The 26,057-nt window shown below is 44.8% G+C and overlaps 1 protein-coding gene across 5 annotated transcripts in view; it reads left to right on the top strand.

The window, feature by feature from the left end:
- LOC130403871 (unconventional myosin-IXAa-like) overlaps positions 1-26,043 on the top strand; it is a 72,216-nt gene extending 46,173 nt beyond the window's left edge. For 3 of the 5 annotated variants that reach the window (XM_056608387.1, XM_056608385.1, XM_056608386.1), the window contains 21 exons: positions 800-889; positions 1,265-1,381; positions 1,652-1,786; positions 3,634-3,755; positions 4,522-4,663; positions 6,463-6,661; positions 7,514-7,633; positions 11,010-11,085; positions 14,895-15,035; positions 15,301-15,340; positions 15,457-15,579; positions 16,592-16,672; positions 16,802-16,912; positions 18,436-18,558; positions 19,691-19,840; positions 20,128-20,444; positions 21,000-22,769; positions 22,946-23,024; positions 23,266-23,466; positions 24,415-24,512; positions 24,606-26,043. In XM_056608387.1, the coding sequence (XP_056464362.1) occupies positions 800-889; positions 1,265-1,381; positions 1,652-1,786; positions 3,634-3,755; positions 4,522-4,663; positions 6,463-6,661; positions 7,514-7,633; positions 11,010-11,085; positions 14,895-15,035; positions 15,301-15,340; positions 15,457-15,579; positions 16,592-16,672; positions 16,802-16,912; positions 18,436-18,558; positions 19,691-19,840; positions 20,128-20,444; positions 21,000-22,769; positions 22,946-23,024; positions 23,266-23,466; positions 24,415-24,512; positions 24,606-24,744 (4,374 nt within the window). In that variant the 3' untranslated portion in view covers positions 24,745-26,043. The remainder of the gene's footprint in view (positions 1-799; positions 890-1,264; positions 1,382-1,651; positions 1,787-3,633; positions 3,756-4,521; positions 4,664-6,462; positions 6,662-7,513; positions 7,634-11,009; positions 11,086-14,894; positions 15,036-15,300; positions 15,341-15,456; positions 15,580-16,591; positions 16,673-16,801; positions 16,913-18,435; positions 18,559-19,690; positions 19,841-20,127; positions 20,445-20,999; positions 22,770-22,945; positions 23,025-23,265; positions 23,467-24,414; positions 24,513-24,605) is intronic. The other 2 variants (XM_056608388.1, XM_056608389.1) reach the window with 2 other exon arrangements.
- The last annotated feature ends 14 nt before the right edge of the window (positions 26,044-26,057 follow it).

The raw sequence follows: 26,057 nt of genomic DNA, 5'->3' as shown, positions 1-26,057 counted from the left end.
TTGAATGCAGAATCCGTTTTTTTGCATACATTTACGTTTAGGGCATTTAGCAGATGCTTTTATCAAAAACGAAGCACATATGTCAGAAGAAAGATAAACAATATATCGCTGTCTGTACAGAAAGGATGTTCATAGAACCAAGTGTTGTTAGGTTAACCCCTTCCCGGATACAACAAAGCTAGCTAGGATAAGATGCTGCACAATGCTAAGGACAATTTTTTGTGCAAGGACGTACAACACACATTTAGCACGTACATAAGGTGACAGGACGTACAAGATACAATTAGTGCGTAAGAGGGGTGTGGGTGTAAGGGGGGAAGCTATGCAGAGTCTAGGTGAACTCTGAAGTGAGTCTTGAGTCTTTTGCGGAAGCTGGTGAGCAACTCTGCTATCATGACATCAGCAGGGAGCTTGTTCCACACTGCAGTGCCAAAACAGGGAAGAGCTGTGACTTTGATGATCGACCTTTGCTTGCTCTTAGCGACGGCGGTACCAGGCGTCCAGCTGAGGTAGTCGAGGGCAGCTGGGCTGTGTGTTCTATGCTTGGAGGCAGGCATGGGCAGTTCCATTGACCGCCTTGTAGGCTAGTACAATCATCTTAAATCTGATGCGACTTACTACAGGGAGCCAATGGAGGTCACGGAAAAGGAGGAGTCACATGGGAGGATATCGGGAGTTTAATTTCGGCAGACAAACTATACTGTTTCTACTTGATATATTGCTGCGGCTACGATGGAAAAGAAAGCACTTTGACCGGGCCGTTTTGGACGTTTATTTTTCATCCCTTTTCGTCTGAAAGGTGAAGGAAGGGACGCTGCTCGAGGCCCTGACCACACGAAAGACGGTGACTGTGGGAGAGAGGCTGATCGTCCCCTACAAGTTGGCGGAGGTCAGACTAGCATCCAGCCACACATTCTGGGTTCTACACCGCAGGACTCGGCACTACAGTCATGCTAACACTGTCTGCTCATGCCCAGGGTTTAGTAGGTGCCCTCAACGTCTCCACTGGTTATGATGCTAAAAGATTGGTTCTTTTTTCTCGCTTGTTTTCTCTGAGCCAATTTAAAACAATTTACAAATGCGCTTGACATGACCATCTCCTTTGGAGATGGTCATGTCAAGCGCATTTGTAAATTGTTTTAAATTGTTTAGTGTTTAGTACATTAACAACATCATTGGTTCCTATCATCAACCACTGAACATTTAGAACATATTGTTGACTATATTCTGCAATAATAATGCATGCTTTATTATTTGTTTGCAGGCTGGCACCGTAAGGGATTCCATGGCAAAGTCGCTGTACAGTGCTCTGTTTGACTGGATCGTGTTCAGGATCAACCATGCCTTGCTCAACAACAAAGACCTGGAGGACAACAACAAGGTGTGGAATACGGCGGAGTCTGAGCAGACGTTTCCATGAGATAAGATAGCATGAACTACATCTATCTATCTATCGATCTAACTGATCCTTGGGGCCTCAAACAGCATTTCCCCTTTCCAAAATATTATATTTGGGTTATCTTCCTTTCATTTAATTTTGTTTAAATTAAGAGACTTGCACGTAAGGTATTTAACAAAGCGCTCCATTTGTTAAACAGCAAATCTATCCTGCACGAACCATAAGTTGAACACGACTGTTATGTTTTCCCAGATATTGTCCATTGGTGTGCTGGACATCTTTGGCTTCGAGGACTACGAGAACAACAGCTTTGAACAGTTCTGCATCAACTTCGCCAACGAGCGACTCCAGCACTACTTCAACCAGCACATCTTCAAGCTTGAGCAGGTACAGCCCACGCGCTCACGGTACAGTACACTGCCTTGCATTCACTTGGCAGAACCCAGACAGGTTTCATTTTAAAGCTTCTTCACACCTCTCAAATTTCCCAACATGCATACATCACAGTGGATTTTGAGCAATCTAGAAATGCTTAAGACGATTATGCAATGTTACCGTATGACTCACCTCAGCACCCTCCTTTGACCAACCCAATGCAAGGTTTCTGTTTCCTCTTTTTTATAGACTTACAGTTGAGCTTAATATGTACTTGGCACCGCCTTCTTCACAGCTTCCTCGTGGCTGGTAGTTACTTACAGGAATCTATATGGTCAGTAATTGGTTGAAGAAAGATTTTTCTTTAAGTTATAATGCTAGACTAAGGGTTATGTTCATATTAATTTTGAGTGCGTTCAGCTTGTATCCCTTTACATTTCTGGTATAACAAATAGTCAATGGACTGTGAATTATACTCCTGTCACAAATTGCAGAGGAGGACCTGATCCTCCCATGAGAAGTAGATTTATGTAGTACATGAGGGAATTACACCTTCAAAGCGTGCCAAAATATGTGAATGTACCTTGGGACTTTTTTTAAATTATGCTCTGACAGGTTTTAAAAAGGATTTGACGGACAAAATGACCAAAGAAAAGACCTTGTGCTCTTTAACTGCACGGCGGGCTGCAACAGGCGCTGCAGCTGAGCAATCTGCCCACCTTTTAGATAATGATAGTGGCCGGTGATAAGTGCTCCTGTATCATCTGGCTCCAACCCTTATCTATTAGAGAAACATGTGTTTTTACAGCATACACGTTCAGTGATTGCTTCCCCCCCTTATTTTGTCACTCAAAATCGCATGTGTAAACCAAATTGTTGCTTCTAAGTATTTCCCACCGTGCTGTGCTTGCTATGCAAATGACGAGCATAGTTCAGCTTAGGCTGACATTACGGCTGTACCTCCAAATACACCCCAATGCCAGCATAATAAATAAGAGCTTTCCGACATTAATTAATTTACACTTTTTGGTGAAATTTCCTTTCACTCCATTTTTTTTATCATTTCCCATTGACTCTAGATGATGCAGCTGAGGCAAGCAATTATGTCAACAAAGTTGATGAGAGCATATAGGCCATTGCTCGTAAATCAAATGCGAGTCATCCCAGATGAAGTGTCAACTCATGTATTCTTAGAACATACACATCTACTGTTCAAGTATATGTGCATGCAAACGATAGGAGTGGTTGGAGTAAATATTGTTGGATTCATTTCAGGATGGTCCTTCTAAAATTAAATTAATTTAGACAACTATCTTATTGTCCTCTTGCAGAAAAGTGTATTATACAACAGGAATTTATCTTTCTTTTGGACTATGAGAAAATGGTACAGAGAAGCACTTCCACTTCATTTCTCATAAGCCTCTCTCGGATTATGTCTCTCTTGGTTAATTTGTGTTCCCATGAACCGGTGAAACAGCAATGATACCGCTTCACACTGAGAATGCTTTTTGATGTTTTTTTACTTATTTACTTATTTTACTTATTATAAAACCGCTTTGAAGCCAGACGGGCACCACAAGGAGTTTTCTAGCTCTGTGTGAAAAGCATGCAACTCAGCCACCAATAATTTTGTTTACTTAGGGGAATGTAAAACATCCTGCTCCCTTGTTACTCCAAGCCTGTTCACTGACTCTCGTTCTTCACGGCCCCCAACAATCCTTATCTTGTTTCTAGGTTTCTTAATCTCGATTCAATATCTCAATGGAGCGTTTAAAGTAAAATCTCAATCATGATGCAGATGATGGCTCACTGTCATGGTGTCCTGGACCTTACTTTGTGTTCCTTGTGTCTCCTCCCAGGAGGAGTACAGAGCAGAGGGCATCACCTGGCACAACATCGACTACATCGACAACAGCGGATGCATCAACCTGATCAGCAAGAAGCCCACTGCACTGCTCCATCTGCTGGATGAAGAGTGCAAGTGAGTTGACTGCCTGCACGACTCATGGTGATGCTCCTTATCCAGAGCTGACATGACAATAGTCATTATTTTAGCCTTTTAACCGCCACAGTATCAAGGTTCGTAGTGTTTGTCAGCCCCGTTTTGCTTTCGATATCCGTCTCGGCTCTTCTCCCATCTGGGTCTTCATAACCTCAGGCATCCAGCAAAGAAGATATCTTAATTGAATGATGGTTTCTGTAGCTCGGTTCCGTTCCTGACCTAGCCATGCCTTTAACCGGACTAAAATCATTATTCATCTCTTTTTGTTTTACTATAGACCAAGGTTAAACAGTGGACAGTAGCAGACAACTGATGTTATTTTGTGTTAGGCTAATCACATTTTAGATGACTAATTAAACTGGTGCCATCTGACAGCTTATTGATGAGATGTGATTAGTGCTACCAAACATCTTCTCCCCATTAAAGCTGCTGTTTGAAAGTTCCACTCTCAGAACTTACCGCTTTTCGAGAAAAAATCACTCAGCTCTCTCCCTCCCCACGTTTCTTTCCTGAAATTGAGATGTGTTGCATTTCACAAACCTGTGATTGACGTCAAGATGGATCCTCAGAATATTCGAATACAGAGGCAGACGGGCCTAACTCAAAACAGATATTCTTACACTGCATTTCACTCACTTATGGCTGATGGATGGCTGTGGCACTCCTCACATTTTACAGCTCTTATAGCTCTTAAATCTTACCTACAGCATCTTGCAGTATTTCCATTTTGTTGCCCATGGTTCAGCTTTCCCCAAGCCAGCAACCAAACCTTGTTGGACAAGTTCAAGCGGCAGCATGAAGGGAACAGCTACATGGAGTTTCCCGCTGTCATGGAGCCTGCCTTCATCATCCGACACTACGCCGGCAAGGTCAAATACGGCATCAAGGTGAGACACCCCTAGCCCTAAGGCCACGAAAAATGGTCTTGGTTATCAAGGAAGAAACCTAGAGATGAAAGAGGAAAGATGGATGCCTGACAAACTTGTATAATGACAAACAACCGTTTAAGTAAAGTTTAAAGGATTTGTTGATAATTGCAGAGCAACATTACACTACGTCCTGTGGGTATGTGTAGGTTGGGTGGTTTTGGTTTGGAACGCAGACAAATAACTCTATGTTAAGACACCAATGGGCATGCTCACAGACATAGATGGAGACTAGCAGTTCAAATTCTTGAATGTTAAATGTACTGGTCATGAGCACCGTGGTGGATTTTTGATCAAATTGCGAAATCTTTATCGCTTTTTCCTTGACTGGCTCAGCAGAGAAAAGATGAAAAAAATTGTTAATGCTTAAAGGTCCCATGGCATGCTACTTTATGGATGGTTTTATATAGGCGTTAGTAGGCCCCTAAAACAGTATTTGAGGATGTTCAAGATATCCGCCTTGGTGCAGAATTATAGCCGCTACGAGCCAGTCCCACAATGAGCTTTCCACAAACGTGCTGCTATTAGAGGTGGGTCAAGGAGGAGGGTGGGGGTTGTGGCCCTGAGCAGCTTGTGGCCCTTACAGTGGATGAATCGCAATGGTTCGGATTCATAATATCATCCGGAGGCGCACACAGCTTTTGGACGTGTTCTGTAAATATTCCAGAACACTCTGGTTGCTCCGGCGGGAGCCTTGGAGCTCAATATCTAAATAATATAATTTTATATAGTATCTATATAATATTATATATATTATCAGGGCCAAAAGCTGTGTCCGTCTCCGGATGATATTATGAATCTCAAACGACTTCTCTGGTTCTTCCACTTCCATTTCAATCTGAAGTACAGACTGAACCAGGGCATGGAGGTGAAAGGAATTGTTGCCATTTGCTGACTCCTGGTACTTCCAAAACGAGACTCATAATGGGGGTTATCTCGGGCCATGGTTGAGAAGGGCAACAATCTAGCCCGGGCAACAATCGTGGTGAACAATCCCTTTCTTCTCCATGTCTCGGTTCAATCTGGATTTCAGGGGGTCAAAAACCAACGTTCCTTTCCCCCAATTGCTTCTCAACCAAGGCCGAGATAAGTCCCACTACGAGTTCTGTTGTCGAAGTGGCTACCAGAGACTTAGAGAACCCTAAACAGTCTAGTCTTTCACCAACGCTTTACGTTATAATGTTGCATGTTATGCGCAACAACACCAACAGCAGAACGGTTATCCAAATAACAAAGAAGCGTACAGTACTTGCGTTACAGTGTGTGTATTCACACACACATGTGGCACTCACCCGGTCGTAGCTCAGTGCCGGGCCAAATTCCAAATTCAAAGGGGAGGTTACCTGGCCCCATATGACGACATAGGGGGCCAAATTCCAAATCAGTGCATCTGAGGTTTGTTTTTTCAAAGGTGTAGCGGGATACCTGGGATACCATTGGCAGGCTAGGGGTACTCAAATTATTGGTAGTAAACCTCAAAGTAAAAAAAACACTATCCGTTTTCCATCATGGTGGTTTATCGCCCTTGATTATTGCAGTAGGGAATAATTATATAAACAACCATGTACAGTATGTCTTGTTAGGCAACCACTTGAACTTTGTCTGTCATATCAAAATAAATGTTTTATGAATGAAATGTAAAACAAATGCTACTGGAATTTGGTAACAGTCTTCCGGAGAGCCCTCATGTATGACTCAAACTGTGCTATTTGTGAATGTGATATGTAATACTCTAATCTCTCACTCTCGCTGTTTCGCAGGACTTCAGGGAGAAGAACACGGATCACATGCGTCCGGACATCGTGGCATTGCTGAAGAGCAGCAAGAACGCCTTCATCGGTGGGCTGATTGGCATCGACCCATCGGCCACGTTCCGCTGGGCGGTGCTGCGGGCTTACTTCAGGGCCCTGGTTGCCTTCAGGGAGGCTGGGAAGAGACACCAGCGCAAAAAAAGCACAGGTGACGAACCGCAGAGGAGGGCGTTGGGGACTCCATGAGGCAGGGTCCCCAATTCCTAGTTTACCATGGTCCTTAGGATTATATTCATAGCTACATAATGTAGAAACACAAGAAGGCTCGTCACATATTCTCAGAAAAATTTGTAATGCATTACTTATTGTGAAGGATGATGGATCTGTAATTTCCTTAATTGTTCCTCGACAAAGATGGCTTGTGTATTGAGCCAGCTCTAGTGCGCTACTGCACAGTAGTGTATCAGAAATGTTCAGAAGTAGAGAACAAGTAGAAAACCAATACTAAAGTGCTGCCATGAATGTAGTAATAGTTAGTTTTTTCGACCTGTTCAGTCAAATCAGTCTATTTCAGCATTCTTTCTTAGCCGGTCAATGGAAATGCAAAAGAGTTTTTTCTCGCTAGATGTGGTAGATGTGACTAGATTGCTCTTTGCCCACCTACATAAAATCATAGCACCTCAGTAACTAATTACGCGTCATGCAAAATCCCCATTAGTAGAACCAATGGTTTATCCAGACCTAAAGGAGTGTTGAATAGACTGCCAGCTTCCTTCACACACCTTTTTATAGTTGAATTAATAACCTTACTGTCGCCTCCTCCTTCAGTTCTGAATGTCTCTCGGTCTATGTGAAAACCGTAGTCTTGCACAGGTTTCTCTCTCGTAGACGATTGCATCTCTTGTTTTTTTCTCAACTTCACTGTCTAATTGATCTTTGTCTTTTCTTTTTCTCTCCATTCCTTCCCTCTCATTTTTCCTCCCCTTTGTTTGTTGATCTTCTCCTCCTCTGTTCATTTTGTTTGTTCTCTCTTCATGTGATGTTGTTTTGCTTCTCCAAGGGCATGATGGCGCTGCTCCCTGTGCCGTTTTGAGCGTTGCGGATAGCTTTAGCTTTCTGCAGCACCCTGTGCATCAGAGGAGCTTAGAGATCCTGCAGAGGTGCAAGGACGAGAAGTACAGTAAGGCTGCCATCCCATAATAACTCTATCCTCCCCATTTTCAAGCTAGAGCCCCAGGGTGTCGGTGGGGGGAAACTAAAGGGAGATGGTAGACCAACATTGTCATCTTGTAGTTGTGTCTGCACAGCCATGCCTTGTGCAAGTATGCCTTCTCCAGTGTTCGAAGTGTTTTCCCAACACAGGAGTTCAAAAGCTTCATATCTAGAATGCTTGCAACATCATACCATCACCAGATTGTAAATGTTTTTATTTTTTGCGATTGGGCCCACATAAAACTATCATTTAATAATAGAGTTGATTGAATGATGACGAGTAATGATGCTTGTTGGTCACAGCTCTTTCTGCGCCAAGCTTATCCCATCCTTTCTTACGACCAAGCATGTCACATGCTGTATGGTGGCAGGGGTCTGCCATTCCTTCACTAACACCGGGTTTGTTTGTTGCATGCTTCTTGGGCATGGCTAAGACCTTTTAACCTTGGGTTAACGAACTCTGGTCTCCGGATATGGGCTCATGTGCATCTCAATCAATTAGAAAATTGTGGAAAAGTTAATTAAGTTCAGTAATTCGATTTTTAAAGTAAAACTCTGTAACAGTCAGCAATTAAGACTGTTACTTAATTGCAACCGAAGTGAAATATTTCAAGCCTTTATTTGTATTAATATTTATGATTGAAGAAATGATTGATGATGAAAACCCAAAATTCTGTATCTCAGAACATTTTTATATGGTGAACAAGTTGAATAATGTAGACTCAAGGTTTTCTCAAAATACCTGAAAAGGTTTCCTGAAGCTTTTAATGCTCTCTGTCTGGTTCATATGGCTTCAAAATCATGGGGAAGACTTCCTACTTGACCGTTGTGCAGAAGTCGTTGACACCCTCGACAAGGAGGCTATGGGCCCTATCTTGCACCCAGCACAATTTACTTTCTACACTTTCAACAATTTACTTTCTATGTATCGTTGCTAATTTGCACCCGGCGCAAAGCAGATTTTCGCCCGCAGCAAACTCGCGCCAATGCACTTGCTTCCTAAGAGGCGTGTCGGCGAAAAAGCGGAGGCGTGTTCCAGCGCAAATGATACATGGTGCTATCTTACTGATCGATTTTGCAAGCGCGCCACTGAGCGGAAAAATCCTGGTCTAAGTACTAGGACGTTTTAGAGCACTTAATGCTTCCTTCTGCTGGCAAAATTTATGGAGATGCTGATTTCATTTTCCAGCAGGGCTTGGCACCTGCCCACACTGCCAAAGTACTGATACCTGGTTTGCTGACCATAGGAACACAGTGCTTGATCAGCCAGCGAACTTGCCTGATTGGAATCCCAGAAAATGTATGGGTTATTGTCAAGGGTAAGATGAGACCCAACAATGCAGACGAGCTGGAAGCCGCTATCCAAGCAACCTGGGCTTCCATAGCACCTCAACAGGGCCATAGGCTGATCGATTCCATGCCGCTTCGCATTGATGCAGTAATTTCTTTCGAAAGGAGCCCCAACCAAGTACTGCATAATCAAGACCATACTTTTCAGAAGGCTGGAATTTCCGTATTAATAATCATTTTTTTACTGGTCTTATGTGATATTCAAATTTTCGAAGATACTCAATTTTTGGTTTTCCTGAGCTGTTAGCCATAATCATCAAGATCATCAAGACAAATAAAGGCTTGAAATATTTCATATTTTCACTTTTGGTGGAATTAATCTATATAAAATGAGTTTCACATTTTTTACTTTCGACAATATTTTAATTCATTGAGATGCACTTGTACATTTCGCTGAGGGGGTGTGTGTGTTGATTGGATTTCCACCATGTCCTCTCTGTTGTGGAATAGTTTTGGTCATGGGTGATGCTGTGCACAGAAATTAAAAAAATCAACTCACTGCACTGACCGTCTCTTGACCTTGAGGTGACCCCAACTACACTCAAGTGGTTTTGGTTTTAATAAACTCTTAAGCAAAGTGTGTGTCACCTACTTTGTATACAGATGTGGTTTGTTATATCACCTACTTAAATCACAGTGTGAATAAAATACTATGTACGTACAGAATTTGATGTAAAAAAAAGAAGTGCCTCATGCTAGTCACTTTGTTATGAAACATACAAGCAGAATAGTCATTAATGCAAGTGGAATGCTGCAAAGACTTGGGGGGTATCCTACTTTCACCAAAGAACAGATCGTATGTTTCCTTGAGATTTCATGGTATCTAGGCTTCTGGCTGAAATCAATGGAACAGTATTATGTGGCTTTATTGCTGGCAATTTCGTTAGCTTTAAAACAGTAAGGGAGCAACGAAATATGGAGAGGGGGCGTTTCCAAAAACCAAACGCGTATTGTTGTACGCCGACAAACAATCACAGACGTAGTGCTATCAAACAAACGCACACAGTGCTCCGCCAATACGCACAAAAACCGTCAAAACCCGATGCTATATGAACCTCTATAATAACTTTATCATAGTTGCAATACAATGCGACACACCAAGGGTTAATCAGCTATGGCAATGGTAAAGATATCGCTTAAATAGACCGAAGCTAAGTACATTAAAAGTGACGGCAGTCCTCGCCAGCACAAAAGTAAAAAAGTATATATCCCTTACCTTAATTCAGTAGAATATCCTTTTGAAACCCCCTATGTGATCCATTTTTGGATATCCATTTTAAAACCGGATTGCTAAACTAGTGCAACTGCTTGCTTGATCACAATGACAGTATGATTGTGTGACTGTTAATTCTGACTTTTTGAACTTCTAGCTACCCCAATAACCAATGAAATTGATTTGCAAATATAGACTAAACTGTTACTTTGGAACTAAGTAGTTTTGTGGGGCAAAATAAGATGAAATATTATTTTGCAAGTAAAACAAATTATTTTAAACATATTAATTTTCACTGAGTGGGTGAGGATGGTCGTCTGAGGAGGCGATGCCCCTTAACTCCCCCTCGCTGCACCGGGCCTGATCAGCAGCATCTTACATGATGAGACAATGCCTTTGATTTCCTCCAACACTAGGCAACACGGCCAATAAATCTATCATTCTTCTCTTTATTCTTTTCAAATAATACTAGGCTTAACTAATCCCATTTCCATGCAGACCTGCAATCAATTCCTCTTCTGGATAAACTGAAACCATAACTTTCACTAATTTAGAAATATTGACTTTTAATCTAAACTGGTCATCAGTTTAATTACTGGTTGGTTTGTTTTTTTCTACACCATAAATCGTGTGTGTGTGTGTGTGTGTGTGTGTGTGTGTGTGTGTGTGTGTGTGTGTGTGTGTGTGTGTGTGTGTGTGTGTGTGTGTGTGTGTGTGTGTGTGTGTGTGTGTGTGTGTGTGTTGCTTAACGTATCACCATCCTGTGTGTGTTTTTTATCAGGCGGGGCGAGGCGGAGTCCCAGGACCCCCCTCTCAGACCTGCAGGGCAGCAACACACTCAACGAGAGATCGCCACGGTGAGAGCCTCTGATGTCCTTGATAACCAATCCCCAATCTTAAAAAACATATTTTCTAACCCTCTGGTCGTACTGGTCTGTTGGTTAGTTCAGTGTTAAACAGTTACTGGAGATGGGAGTATTTCTGTGTGGAAGCGCCCCTGTTGTTACAAGGGATGACTTTTGCACAGAATGTCCATGATTCACTGAAAGCAGAAGGACTGGTCATAAAGGTTCCCACCGTTTGAGCCCTACTTCAGCCCTGCGGACACCAATTGCACAACGCAGCCATTCATTTTGTAAGACAGTTGAACGGCATCCCACTCGTGACCTTTGCCCCATGTGATCTGCACACCCGTAGCTTGTAGCCTCCCATCACTTCCTGCCTCTTCCTAGACTGGGTACCCCCAACCCATTCTGCCGGCGATTTGAATTCCCCCTGCAGAAGGGTCTGGAGAAGAGCAATACATTTCTTTCTGCTTCCGATACGTTTTTGTGGGAGCCATTCCCCAAGCTGGCTTTTCCCCCTGGGCCGCTATTGGCTGGTTTAACACAATGACGAAAGGAAGCGACGGCGAAAATGACAGCAGCCTCCCCAAACCAACGTGCAATCTACGATTGAGCTGGATCTGGCAATAGCCAGGCTAGCCTCTTCCCTCTCATCCATCGCTGCTTCCTAAGTGTTCACTAGAGTCGGCTCCCCCCCATGCAGGTGGTGGCTTAGTGATGTCCTTCCAGTGACATGTGCTGCAGGATGTCGGTGGTGGTGGGGATAAATACCTCTTCTCATTAAGGAGCCTCTTGGGGTGTGCATGTGTGTGTGTGTGTGCGCACCCGTGTGTCTGTTTTTTTTCCGCAAACGGATATCCAGAGTGGACATAACACAGCTTTACTGACTCCCAGGGATCCAGCAGCAGATGTGGTTCCATCACCGTGGAACCACAGTGATCTCTGCTTCAACAGATGGAGTGGACAATGGGAGAGACGTTTGTTACTGCGGACTGTTGGTCTGGTTCTTTGCTGAGCATTAAATCAATCTTGCAAGGCCCTAAACGGCAGCGTTCTCTATACTGCGGAAGGATGCAGTGTGGGGGGATGATTCAAGCTTGGAGGAAACCTTATATATGTTTACTGTGACCCCAGATCCCTTTATTGCTCTATGCCCTGTGCTTTATGTGCTATATACTCCACCCGTGGGACTGTGAAGAAGGCTGGCGTTCTGGAAACTTCCCAGGGCCCTCTTCAAGGGCCAGGTTAGAGGAACGAGGATAGAGAGGGTAGGGTGGAGGACGGAGCGAGATGGGACCATGCTTTTGCTAAGACGGACCCTTCGGCATCTGCGGGGATTGGGAGGTTGCAGGGCTGGTGGAGCGGGCGCTCTGGGTCATGTGAGATGATGTGTTCTTAACGGGTCAGGGCGGAGGTTATGCGGTCCGATAGGTTGGGAATGGTGATTCTTGTGAGGGATTTTTAAAAGCCTGTATCGATGTACTACTGTGAATATGTTGTAAAAGCAGATTAATGCATACAGATGCATTAGTTCAACAATGCTGTAATAAAGGAGGAGAAGGGGGTGTGGTTGCACAGACTTGTGTTTAAGTTTCCTGATGTGTCTGTTGGCAGCGTTTGTGAGCATCAATGGTGTGATGGTTGTAGCTGAGCTTATTGTCCACTATAGTGCATGGTGTTACGCCACTTGAGGACGGAGAATAGTGTTTGAGGTATAGGATAGAGTTGGAGATGGAGACTAGACACTGGAGGGTAACGTTATGGTAGGTGGCAGGTATAGAGGGTAGAGGAGGGAGCGTGAGGGATAGAGCTCAAACAATCTTACCCTGAGCTGGATCACTCGTTTCCATCTGAGCCTCTTTTGGGTGGCAAATGCAATCCACAAGGATCAGAATGGATTCTGGTTACTGTAGATACTTTATAAGTTGACATGGTGATGGGCTCTGTGCACAGCATTGGACAATGTTATCTGTTAAAGTACTTTTGTCATAATTGAATCACAATGATCAAATCCACATTGGAATTGACTACTCAAATTTGGACCAATGGGTTTTTGTGTCGTGCCATTTTTGAGAGACGTTAAATACAAGTTCCCGCTCAATCTCCTGTTGCTGTCTCTCTCTATCCAGAACGCCCAGAGGCATTCCCAATTGATTCGGTTCCGACAGTTTATTTTACTTCTGACCTTAAAGTAACTCTGTGTGTGGGCTGGCAACAGCAGGGTGGATTCCTGTAAATTGTAGAAGTCAAAATAAACTCCTCTGCTCTGACCCAATTCATGACGGATGGTTGCTGTTGTAGCCATTTCCTTATTTCTAATAGCCACAAGAGCTCAGTGTTTGGTTTCATCTAGTTGCACAACATGCATTTTTTCCGCCACAGAATATTTGTTCGTTTTAGTTAACCTAGTTTTTGTAATGCTCATTCTCTGGTTCAGTTTACTCTGTTTTATATTACCATTTTGTCCTCTACCTTTTCCCTCTTTCTCTCTTCACTGTTATTTTCTTACATTTACATTTACATTTAGGGCACTTAGCAGACACTTTTATCCAAAGCGACTTACATGTACAAGTACATTTGTCATAAGAAAGTGACACAATATATATCTGTCGGTACAAAAAGGATGTTCATAGAACCAAGAACAAAGCACTAACAATCGCTAGGTTAAACCATTCCCCGTGTTCAACTTAGATAGCTATGATAAGATGCAACATAACTAAGCACTATAACTAAAAAAATACGACACACAATAACTGCGTACATTAAGTGCCAGGACGTACAACATACAACCAGTAGGAGGGGAGGGACTTAAGACCTCTGTGCATAGCCTCCTCGGCTATGTAGAGTCTAGGTGATGGAATTGAGGTTGGTTAAATACAAGGCGCGCTGCAGCGTTCTGGATACGCTGCAGAGGTTTAATTGCGCAGGCAGGGAGTCCAGCCTGGAGCGAGTTACAGGAGTCGAGGTGGGAGATGACGAGTGCTTGGACCAGGAGCTGAGCTGCTTCCCTCGTGAGGAAGGGCCTGATCCAGCGGATTTTCTTCTCATCTCTTCTCCTTTCATCAAATCCTTTCTTCTCAGCTCTCATCTCTCTTCCTGCCCTCCCCGCTCCCCTCCTCTCTCCCATCCCGTCGCTCCAGGACTTTACAAACCAAGTGGTTGTAGCTAGTGCCTGACCGGCCTCACCACTCAGCCCTGACCACTATGTAGAAAGAAGACCAGTGTTTGCTTTCAGGTCCACTGGGTTGGTTTTCACCTTGAGGCTTGAGGCTTTACATGAACTTCTGACCATAGAAAAAAATCAACCCAGCAGATACAGTACAATGTTACATTGAAGAAATGATTGCAACAATGTTAAGAGTCCGCAATGTTGGTTATGGCCGGTGGTGTGACGTGGAGTTGAACAGGATTATGTCTCGTTGAAATTGTGGCTCAATGTGGATAAACAACATTGTTTTATCACACACATTTGGTTCACATGTCAATCTCAAAGATGTTCCTGTAAATGTCTGTTAAGTCCCTGTCTATCACCGAATCAGTTATCACAATGGTGAATGAGCCTCTGGCCCACAGACGAAAGCCCTAACATTTGCGTGCATATAGAATTATGAATGTAATGAACTGGGCGTCAGTGATGACATGAGTTGTATCGCTGGAAGAAATAACACTTACTGCCAAAAGTGCTGCAAAAGAAAACTAAATGGAAATCTTCAAAGAATCCTCATCTTCAAGAAAGGCAATTTCTTCCAGAATGTTTTAGGGCTTGAATCGTAGGAAACTAGGTAAATCTGTTACATCCTGTGTGTGCGTGTGTACCACAGGGGTTCTCCTATTCCTGGCTTGAACGGGCGTGTGGGCCAGCAGAGTCGCCTATCGTCCGGCATCTCCACCACGGAAGGGGACGGCATCTTCATCAACTCCACCAGCAGCAAGCTGCTGGAGAGAGCTCAGGGCATCCTCATGTCAGTCACTTTACTCACACCTCACCTCCCTCAACCCCAGACTCTCTGATCCAGAGAAGGGCTTTCATATGATGTCAAATGTGCTCTGTTACTTCATAACATGAGAATATAATAATAGTATTTTTAGTATTTATTTCTATGTCTTGGGGAAAAGTCTCAGCATTTGGTTAATGCTATTCTATTTTTCTGGTGCCATGTGGAGAGAATTTCATTGGCAATACTAACCCTTCCTTTCTTGTTGCATGCTTCCATTGCGTTTCAATAGGAGGAACAAAAACTACAAACCCAAGCCTCTCCTCCCAAAGGTAATTCCCACACTACACCCCCCCTACCCCACCCTGCTAGAGTGTTTTCTGGGACTTGCACACTGCCAGTCCTGTTGCTAGCCATGTTGCTGAGGCGACCGTGTCCTCTCCTGCAGCACTTGTTGGACGTCAAGTCCCTCAAGTACCTGAGCAAGCTGACGCTACACGACCGCATCACCAAGTCCCTGCTCCACCTGCACAAGAAGAAGAAGCCGCCCAGCATTAGCGCGCAGTTCCAGGTTGGATGCAGCATTCCGACACGCACACGTGCTCATATACACACCCATGCACACACACACACAGAGACACATATGCTGATCCACACACACACACGTACACACACACACACACACACAAACATGCCGATCCACACACACATGCATGTACACACAAATACATGCTGATACACGCAAACACACAAAAATGAAACCATGCACACAGAAAGACACAACTTACATTTATTGGCCTAAGATAATTATAAGTTAATTGAATGAGCCTGGGGCCTGGGGATTATCACACTGCAGCCCTCCATGTTCACCAGCAATGTGCTTCATGCACTTCAAAACTTTATTTATACAAAAATATCACTTAACAGCATGAGCTGTTTCTTTTGAGCGGGCACAGCGCATCAGCCAGGTTCTTCTCCGATTATAGTGTTGTATTGCTGTGCGTGCCAAAAAAAGCCCAACTGGTTAACCTCCCACTCCTAAGAATACCTTAAAATAATCGCTATTCTCTAAATATGCTGGCATGTTAAATCTGCCCTTAAATCTTTAACTTATGACGTAAAGAAATATCTTGTCTAGAAAGTTCCTCAAGAATATAACGCGCCCATCCATAAATAAATCCGTCAAGGGAATTGTTCCATATAAATCTTTTTAGTGTGGCCCACTACCCCCTCCACCAATGTAGGTAGGGGGTCACCAGTTAATCAGAAAATGTATGTATCTAACTATAGCTGCAACGTCAGCCCCTAGAGGTTGCCAATTGGAAAACGACCATTGTGCAGCTTTAAAGGAAACGCTTCAAACGCTTCAAATTCCCTTCATCTGCTTTTTGTTCCTGCTAACGGACTTAACCAATAGGAGCGTATTTGGGTTAGGGTCTCTCATCTAGATCTAACTAAAAGTGATGGAATAGAAGTTGAGGTAATCCAGACCTCGTTGTGAATCTTGAATCTTAAATCATATCCTTAGAGATGGGCATATTATTGTTGTCTCTGATATATTGCGTATGTGTTGGGCTCTCTAGGCTTCCCTCAACAAGCTAATGGAAACCCTGGGCCACTCCGAGCCCTACTTTGTCAAGTGTATCCGCTCCAACGCTGAGAAGGTACAAATATATGGAAGACCAGTTTGTGACTTTATTAGTCAAACTTTTAATTGGTTTATTTAGCCCCCTGATCAATCCGCATTCCCTGGTCTTCAAAAGCTCTCCTCTTCTGGTTACGATTTTCCCCAGCTGCCTTTGCGCTTCAACGACGACTTGGTCCTGAGGCAGCTGCGCTACACTGGCATGCTGGAGACCGTACGCATACGGCAGTCTGGATACAACATCAAGTACAGCTTCAAGGTAAGAACCTCAGCCATGCATATAAACCACACACACTCCGGTTGACTCATTTTTATAGTTCTTTAAATAATGGTGCCAAAGTCTGAACAGCCTGAATGTAAACAGACAATTAAGAAGACATCATATGACTGTAGACTTGTATACTGTGGCTAAACCCCGATGTTTTGGATGTGTCACATTGACAAACTTTTGATTGTTCTCACCACTTCGGAGGAATACCATTTTTGTTTGTTTTGCTTCAAAATCATGCTCATTTCTGATCTATTTTTAAATCCCAAACCTTACGTGCAGCACCTTTTTTAAGAAATAGAAAGAAAAAACGAAACAAATCAAAACAATGAGGGCATAACAAAGAAAAAATTGTGAGAGAAATGAAATACGAGGCCTCTAAGACATTGTGAGGGTGTGGTGTCAACACTGGTTTACATCAGCACAGTTTATTGGCAAATTGTCGTGTGTGTGTGTGTGTGGTTATGTGCGCAGCGGCACCCCCAATCTAATTAGTTTGAGTCAGCCAAGTCACTGTTGTATTACCACCAATTCCCATAGTTTGAATCACACTTTTCCCCCGCATTTTTTCACATAATGGTGGTTGCTCAGCTTGTGCCTGGTCACAGAGTCCTGGTCACAGAGGAGGGTGCATTATTTGGCTTACCCAAATGGCAGCTTTCATAACTACGATTAATATATATAAGGTTTCTGAAGTGTGTCGTATTGTGAACTTTCTTTGAAATCGAAGCCATTAAAATGTTTCAATAAGCTGTGTTTTGCAAAGTATTTCCCAAGAAAAAAGTGTATCTATGACGTTTTTGGTCAAACCACAGCCAGGTTTTAGTAGCTGAGCCAACTTGGAGCTTGTGATATTGTCCGGCGTTCTGGAATCTCCCGGAACATATTAGCACTGTGGTCAGCGCTTATTAGAAATACTTCCAGCATGTATCACTGTAAGACCCAGCGGTGGTCCCCCATCTCGGGTCTTCAGAACAGAGCCTCAGCATTGTCTAGGGGTCACTCCAACACTCCCCATCCCAGCAATAGCATAAACACTGTTTTGCCAGCCAACCCCCTGAAGGCGGAGCGGGGGAGCAGATTGGCGTCGGGACAATGGGCCTTAGTTTAAATGTTGGGAGTTGAGCTTGTTTTAGGACTTGATGAGATTGAATCCCTGCTAACATGGACAAACATGGGCTTCACGTGAAACCATGTGTGTTAGGACAACCTTGGTCATTTCAGTCCTTGGGTATCGGTTGTATAAAGGTTCATGTGAACCAGCCCCAGTTTCTTCTGATGGTCAAGATACTTATCCCATCTATTAGGCCTGTAATACTGATTTATTGCTTCAGGTTTTATACCTTGGTGGTTCAGTCTATAAACATCAGAGCTTCCTCAAAGGCCAACAGTTGTTTCTCTGCACAAAAGCAGAGACATCTGAGACGCATCTGGCTCTGTTACAAACCATTATGGTGAAAGATATATCCCTGTCCTATTTCTCATGAATCTTTTCTGCTGTTTCTCTTTGTCAGGATTTTGTCCGCCACTTCCGTGTGTTGCTCCCAGAAGGCACCAGGGCTTCAAAAGAAGACATCCAGAGGTTTCTGGGCCAGGTGGACCTGGCGCCAGATGGCTTCCAAGTTGGCAGGACGATGGTATTTACACTGTTCTCCGCTTTCACCTTCCATATCCATCCTCTTATCTAGTGATTTATGGTTAGCAGATGGTAATGCAACCATATTTTATTGGTGGATAAGCATGGAGCATATTTTTATGAATAGATGTAGTATAAAAAAAGTATTTATGACATCACTTTGTGATACTTCCCATTGCAGTGTTAATTAAGTTAATTATGTTAAGGTGTAACTACGCAAGTATTCTGTAATCAGCAATGTAAAAAATTGAACAGCCCTTACTTGATATGTAAAAACAATATGGAACAACATGTACGTTTAGGATTAGGGGTTACGGGTTAAATATGAAAAAAAGTGAGTTCCACACTAGGGTATGGCTAGGGTGGGGCTTTTCCATAATGTTATTGCATGTTAAGTATATGCTGTTACCGGTTGTATCGGTGCCTATTATGTGTGTAATTACACTCAAATTATGAAACCATAATGGAGAGTATTACCAATATTTTCATTGAAGAATAGTAACAATAAAAGCAATAGATGTGGAGGGCACATTCCATTAAGAAGCTAGATTACATGATACAGGTGCTCAGTTTTAATATAGCATTAAAAACGATGCAGTCTAAATATAATTTCTAGGTCCTAGACTCCTAGCCCTAGGCTGAAAACAATTATGTAATGAGGACACGGATAAAAGGGCTAGTAACTGTCTGGACAACTGAGATGCTTCAGTTTTTATCCTTTCTCTAATTAAACAAACATGCCGTGTATCCAGACACGTTTATTTTTGTAGTATTAGTATTATTAGTTAGTTTTTCTGGTATTTGCGTGGTTGGCACGGATGGATGCCCTGTGATTCACAAGAATGTGTGTGTGTGTGTGTTTCATCCAAGTGTGTGACTAAGCTCTGTTATAGTGTGTGTGTGTGTGTGCGTGCGTGCGGCAGGCTCTGCTAATGTCTGCGTTTGTGTGTCCTCTGCTAACGCACGGGCGTGTGTGTGTGCCTGGCTCTGCTGACCTGTGTGTGTGTGTGTGTGTGTGTGTGTGTGTGTGTGTGTGTGTGTGTGTGTGTGTGTGTGTGTGTGTGTGTGTGTGTGTGTGTGTGTGTGTGTGTGTGTGTGTGTGTGTGTGTGTGTGTGTGTGTGTGTGTGTCCAGGTGTTCCTGCGGGAGGCGGGGCGTCGGAGCCTGCAGGCCTCTCTCCACGGCCGGGTCCTGAGCCTGGTGGTGGCGCTGCAGCGGCGCTTCAGGGCCCGGCTGGAGCGCGCCTCCTTCCTCAGGACCAGGGAGGCGTCCGTGTGCATACAGGTACCCTGCCCCTGATCATTGTCCCCCTCCTCGGGGAACGGTTCATGGGTTTTACATGTGCACTGATAACATGGTAACAGGAAATGCCTAGCATTGTTAGAACGCTAATACTAATCCTATTAACAGTTTAATGGAAAGTCCTTTATTGAACAAATGTGATCTTTACGGGATCTAAAAAACGGTCAAAATGGATGATAGTCATTTAATCACCTATTTCACTGTTAAGTAGATAAAATACAGCGTTTATGTAAATAAAATGCAGTGTTTTTGCTTTTGTCTTTTCAAAGCGATGGTGGCGTGCATACCGGCCGAGAGATATCGAGGATAATGAAGAGGGCTTTGAGCTTGCCATCCAACAAGAGGCGGCCGTGTGCCTCCAGAAACACTGGCGGGGGTACGAGGCCCGCCGGAGGTTAGGGCTTTGGAGGGAAGCCGCTCTGGTATTGCAGAAAGCGTGGAGGTTGTGGACCTATCGCCGTGTTGACGCGGCACTGGTGATTCAAACAGCGTGGCGCTGCCATAGAGCCAGAGAAGGCTATCTGAGTCTGTACGCTACAGTGGTGCGACTGCAGGCAGTCAGCAGAGGCTACCTAGCCAGACAGAGGTGAGGCTTACTCCTTCCTATGTAAATCCCATTCACGCATTCCATTCATACTGTAACTCTACTAGTTCTTCGACAGTATGGCTTTTCTAGCCAGGTTAAAAAAGTATTCCCTACTCATTACCTCCAAAAATAATTGTTTAACATGAGGCACAAGTAATTTATGTGGGTTCAGCTTCTACAATAGCTCAGATTTCTCTCCATTATGACTAAATTCCTCTTAGTATGGTCCCCGAAATTCCTAGCGATGGATAATTTCTCCAAACCAGATTAACGTTTGTTGAAAAGAGTTCATTCAGTGTAGTTTATGTATTAGCGGCCGTGCTGTGAGCCTGCAGATCAGTACAGCCTTAAGATCATATTATTACGAAAGCACCGTGACTTGGCTCATCAACTTTTGAGCTGCTCCTGAAACAAATTCTTTCAAAAGGGATTCTCATATGGGGACACAAACTTCACAGCACACCTTTTACATGTGTCAACCCCTACAAAGCTATTATTTAAAAAAAAGCAAATGCTGATTGTTAGGTAAGTGACCTGTGGCTCTTTCACCGTCAGCTTCAGGGAGCTGAAAAAGCAGAGACTGAAGGAGAAGCAGGAGCTGGTCCAGCTGCAGAACGGTCAGAAGAGCCATTCTCCAGAGGAAGAGGAACGGCAAGAAGAGAGGCCCGTGGGCCAGGACCTGAGCCTCTGGGGGGACCCCTCCTACGAGGGGCGGGGGAGGAGCACCCAGAGGGTCCCCGGCCTGGATACCCAGCAGGACCAGCCGAGGTTGAGAGCAGGAGGAGCAGAAGACTGTCCCGGGATGAGCTCAAGCGACCCTTTGCTCCAAGAGCATCCTGAAGCACCGGTCACCGTGGTGATTCGAGACAGGGCCAGAACGTTAGATGAACTCAGCCAGAAGACCACCAGGGCCAAACGGGAGAGCCGGCGCATGCGGGAGCTGGAGCAGGCCAAGTTCAGCCTGGAGCTCCTGAAGGTCCGCGCGACCAGTGGCGGGGCGTCGTCGCCCTCTGAGGAGAGGCGCTGGTCGGCAGAGCTGCTGCACGCGTCCACCCCGCCCCTGCGCTCCCCCCAGGGCACCCCTGACAGCCAGAGCTCCAGGTTCAGCTTCGAGCTCCTAAGCCTTGAAGAAGGGCCGCCCAGGGCGACGCTAGAAGAGCTCGACCTCGACGAGGCCGGCTCTCCAGAGCTGCCGGATCGCCCCGCGGAGCTCCCTTCCTCGAGGTCAGCCACAGGCTCTCCGCTCATCCGTGAACGACCCGACCCCGACGACAGGCTACCTCAGTCACCCACACTTCCGCCCAGAATCGAGAACTACCTCCCGACCTTTTACGTCCCGACCCGCGACAGCCACACGGTCTCCGGCCCTCCTCCTGCCAAGAGCCCTCCACAGCGTTTCGAGGTCGCTGTCGCCGCTCCCACAACCCCAGCCACCACCACCACCTCCGCCGCTGCTACCACCATCACCTCCGCCACGGTCACCTCCACCACCGTGATCTCCAAAGCCCTGAAGGACAGGAGGGAGCCGGGGCGCCGGCCGGTGGTGGTGGTCATCAGCATGCACAAGGCCACCCCTCTGAGGGAGGAGCCGGGCGCCGCGGGCCACCCCCGGGCGGAGCTGCCCAACCAGCCACCGGGTTGCCTGGCCGCGCCCTACGATGCCGTCCCGGCCCCAGCCCCGGTCCCGCCCGCCAACCTGGCCGTCCTGGAGAGACTGGAGCGGCTGAACGAGGAGAAGGAGGAGAGGCAGCGCAGCCAGCAGCAGCAGAGCGAGAGGCAGATGATGGAGCAGATCCGGCAGCAGAAGGAGGCGCTCGAGAGGCAGCGTCTCCTCTTCGCCCGGAACGAGAAGGACATGTTCGAGAAGCAGCGGGGCGAGGCCTTGCACAGGATACAGCAGAGTCGCCAGGCGGGGGCCGGTGCAGGACACAAAGGTTCCCGAGCCGCCACATCCAGCAAGGCCCCCAGGCCCGACTCGCTGGTGTTTGAGAGAACACAAGCACCGGCTCCTCACACCAGGACAATGTCTGAGCTCCGGGCCCCTGAAGAGCTCTCATTTCCTCGGGCAGAGTCCCAGCCCAGTGCCCCTCAGCCCGGCTCTATTCCGCTTTCCTCCTCTGTCCCGAGAGAAACGCTTGGAGCAAGCAGGCCTATCGCCGATGGCTGGGTGCCCAAACTCACATTAGAATCTAGTGATGGAAGAAGAACCTCACCGAGACTTACCCCAAAGAAGACGCCTGGTGGGCACCAGGGAAGTACAGTTCACACGGCTGACAAGTCTGGGAACATCTTCTTCTCTCCTAAGGACAAGGTTGTGTTTGCCAAGTGAGTACTCAGACTCACTCCTCGTGTGTGGTTGCGGGGTCAAAACAAGGATGTTATATTTCTTCCAGATGTTGTCGCAGCAAAGTCCTATGTCCTATACGGAAGGAAATTATTATTTAGGAGGAGGGGTTATTTAGATACACTTTTCAACGTGTTCTTCTCTCGATGCATCTCAGATTTGACGAACAGGACAAACCTGTGGCCAACCCTAGAGAGTCAGTTCCCAAGGCCTCGAAAGGACCACAAGTGCGTGAGGTAAGCATGGTTTGTTTCCTTTCTTGCTGCTCTCACTATCAATGAGATGAAATATATATAAAAATAAGATGCTGCAGTTTGAATTCTTGAAGTGTGTGTGTGTGAGAGATGGAAATGACTAACAAAACCTCCCCCCAAAACACGGCAGGTCAAAGACAAGTGTTTGAAGATCCTAATGATTTGTTGGTTCCATTTCACTCACTGTGTGTGTGTGTGTGTTATCGCTTTGGGTAAACCTCAGGTCGGCAGAGCGGGCAACAAAAAGAAAGCCCGCATGGCTCGGACCCGCTCCGACTTCCTCAACCGCGTCCCCATTCTCTCCGTGGCGGGGGAGTCTGAGGACGACGACACCCCCGCCCCCCCCCGCCATTTCACCCTCCCCCTCTCCAATCGCAGCGTCCCCGACGCTGACCTAGGAGAGTGTTTTAGTGACTCGGAGATGGTAATCGCCAGCACCAATGGCTCCCTTTAACCCTTTTCTTTGTTGTCACATGTAGTCTTCTTTCAGCAGCTAACCCCTCACAGCAGAATGTGCTCGTTTTAACCACAGTGGTGACTGATCCGACACCATGCTTTTACTATTCCTCAAAGGTTTTTCCACGCACATAAATATCTAAATGCATAGATCGACAGGCAGGATCCACACTTACTCATTCCTACACAAATACAATGTGACTTCACTGGTATGAAAGACTAAAATGAATGCATGGAATATACTGTACATTCAAAAACATTTGGCTGTTTAAGCACGGCATAATACCTTGCTATATATCTGCATCCACACAATTCCTAGACAGTTACCTTGCTATATATCTGCATCCACACATTTCCTAGACATCACGAAAGATATGTTTTGCCTAATTCATTCATGCTTTGCTAACATTAACCATTTAATCCCTTTTAATGACTTCTCCCTTTTACAGTTGTAGAAAATATTTTCCTTCTGCCTCCTTTAGTGTTTCCTCTGGTGGTGTTCCTTTGCTCTCTGAGCCGATCGTGCATGTCCGTTACGGATTTCTTAGCCCTTCTTACCACTCACCAACAAGCGAACCTCTGAACCGGTCCATCCCGCTTCTCCTTACCTTTTCTATTGCAGAACAGAAAAACAAATCAATGTCTCTTGGTGGTTTTATTGATTGTAGTATTCTATTGAAGTACTTTATAAACAATCTCAACAGTACTTGCTTGTTTGTGTTAGTGTGGTACATTGATTGTATTACAATTTCCTATGCTTTCTAAGGGGAATTCATCAGTGTTTCCTCGGTGGTGTGGTGGCGGCATCTACTGGCGGGAAGATCTATAGACGGAGCCACCCAAAATAATTCCTCATAAAGAGTATCCTATTGGACTTTATTTGGTTTTAAAGAACTTATCCCAATCTATGTTTTAGCAAATGGGCTCCGAGACGCAGAAGAGCATGCAAAAGGCCATGTCTTCTGAAGATCTGCCGAAAGCGGAAACACTGCGCAAGAACGCCCAGGATGGAAGGTGAGTGAGCGCATCACTTCAGAGGTAAATACATTGGGCCGCTTTTCCTTGGTTTTAAAGGCTGGACCATTCACTCCCATGTTCTTTTGGCAGGGTGCGTGGCAAGATGCGCTTCTGGGGAAAGACCAAGTATAGCGACAAGAAGTCTTCCAGGGAAAAGCTGATCTGCGGGGGAGACTCCATGGACGGGGAGTACGGAGACACTGGTCTGCTGATGGGCGACGGTGGGTGAATCGTACACACCTGACGAGCCGATGGAGAGGGTCGCTGGCTCATGTTTTTCAAGATGGATAGAAAGAAAGTCATTCTTTGTTTATAGGGTATCAGACAATCCACAACACTTGGATTTTAAGTAGGGGTCCTACGAAAAACGTCAGAACCCTATTGTAATCATTACTATTATAAGGCGTCCTACGAAATCCGTTGGAACCCTATTGTAATCGTTAGTATTTATAATTTTTTCCTGACAAAATCTGCCATATCTCAAAAACGACATGGTCAAAAGTTATTAAAATTGCCTTGTAGAACCCGTGATAAAATTGGTGGGCCAGAATGAACTATAGGTGGCGTTATAACAAGCCTTTGACGTGCAACATAGGCAAGGCAAGGCAACTTTATTTATATAGCACTTTTCATACACAAGGCAGACTCAAAGTGCTTCACATATAAACATTGTCATACAATGAAATAAAATAATAGATAGTAAAAGAAAACATATGCAAAGAAATGAGTAAAATAGAAAGTTAAAAAGGCAAAAAAATATAGAAAATAAAGGCAAAGTTAAAAAAGCTTTTTAGAAAGTGCAATGTATTTAAGATTTAGCAGAAAGCTAAAGCAAACATAAAAGTCTTCAGTCTTGTTTTAAAGGGGCTCAGAGTTGGGGCAAGTCTTAAATCCTCAGGGAGTTTATTCCAGCTATTTGTTGCATAGTAACTAAATCCTGCTTTCCCATGTTTCGTGTTCACTCTGGGGATAATTACTAATTACATACTCAACAGGCTGTCATTTCCAGTAGGAAAGTGCAATATGCATGAAACTTCTTATCCATGCACCCTTCTTCATGATGAACAACTTTTAGACTCCAAAAGATTTGGTGCCGGAAGTGGTTAAAGCTGCAAACTCGGCACACATGTACCAGGTGACTGGGACTATATGGTGTGAATTTCATAGCAATAAGCTGAAAGACAGAGATATACATTTTAAAGTGAAATACATGCATATGTAAACGGCTCTAAAACACGTTTAAACAGCTCTAACATTGCATCCAAAAGGCTCAGCTGTATGTGTATAAAAGACTATCTGAAAAAACAACAAAAAACTTTTGTTTGAAGTTCTCCCTTCTGAACCGCGTCCTCTCTACAATGCAGGCTAGGCCTTAAAGTGGTCCACATGTCATTTCGTAAATGTCAGTTTCGACGGTGGGCTTCAATACAGTATGCTTTAGAAACGTGGATGGTGATTGTTTTGTTATGTTAACTTCAGGTAAACCAGTTTTTAAAGCATACAAATGCCATATTAACATACCGACCAAGCTCACCATACCTC

The sequence above is a fragment of the Gadus chalcogrammus genome, chromosome 14 (assembly GCF_026213295.1).
Source record: "Gadus chalcogrammus isolate NIFS_2021 chromosome 14, NIFS_Gcha_1.0, whole genome shotgun sequence".
In the NCBI taxonomy this organism is placed as follows: Eukaryota; Metazoa; Chordata; class Actinopteri; order Gadiformes; family Gadidae; genus Gadus; species Gadus chalcogrammus.
The sequence above is the reverse complement of the archived record's forward strand: the minus strand, read 5'-3'. Positions and strand labels throughout refer to the sequence as shown.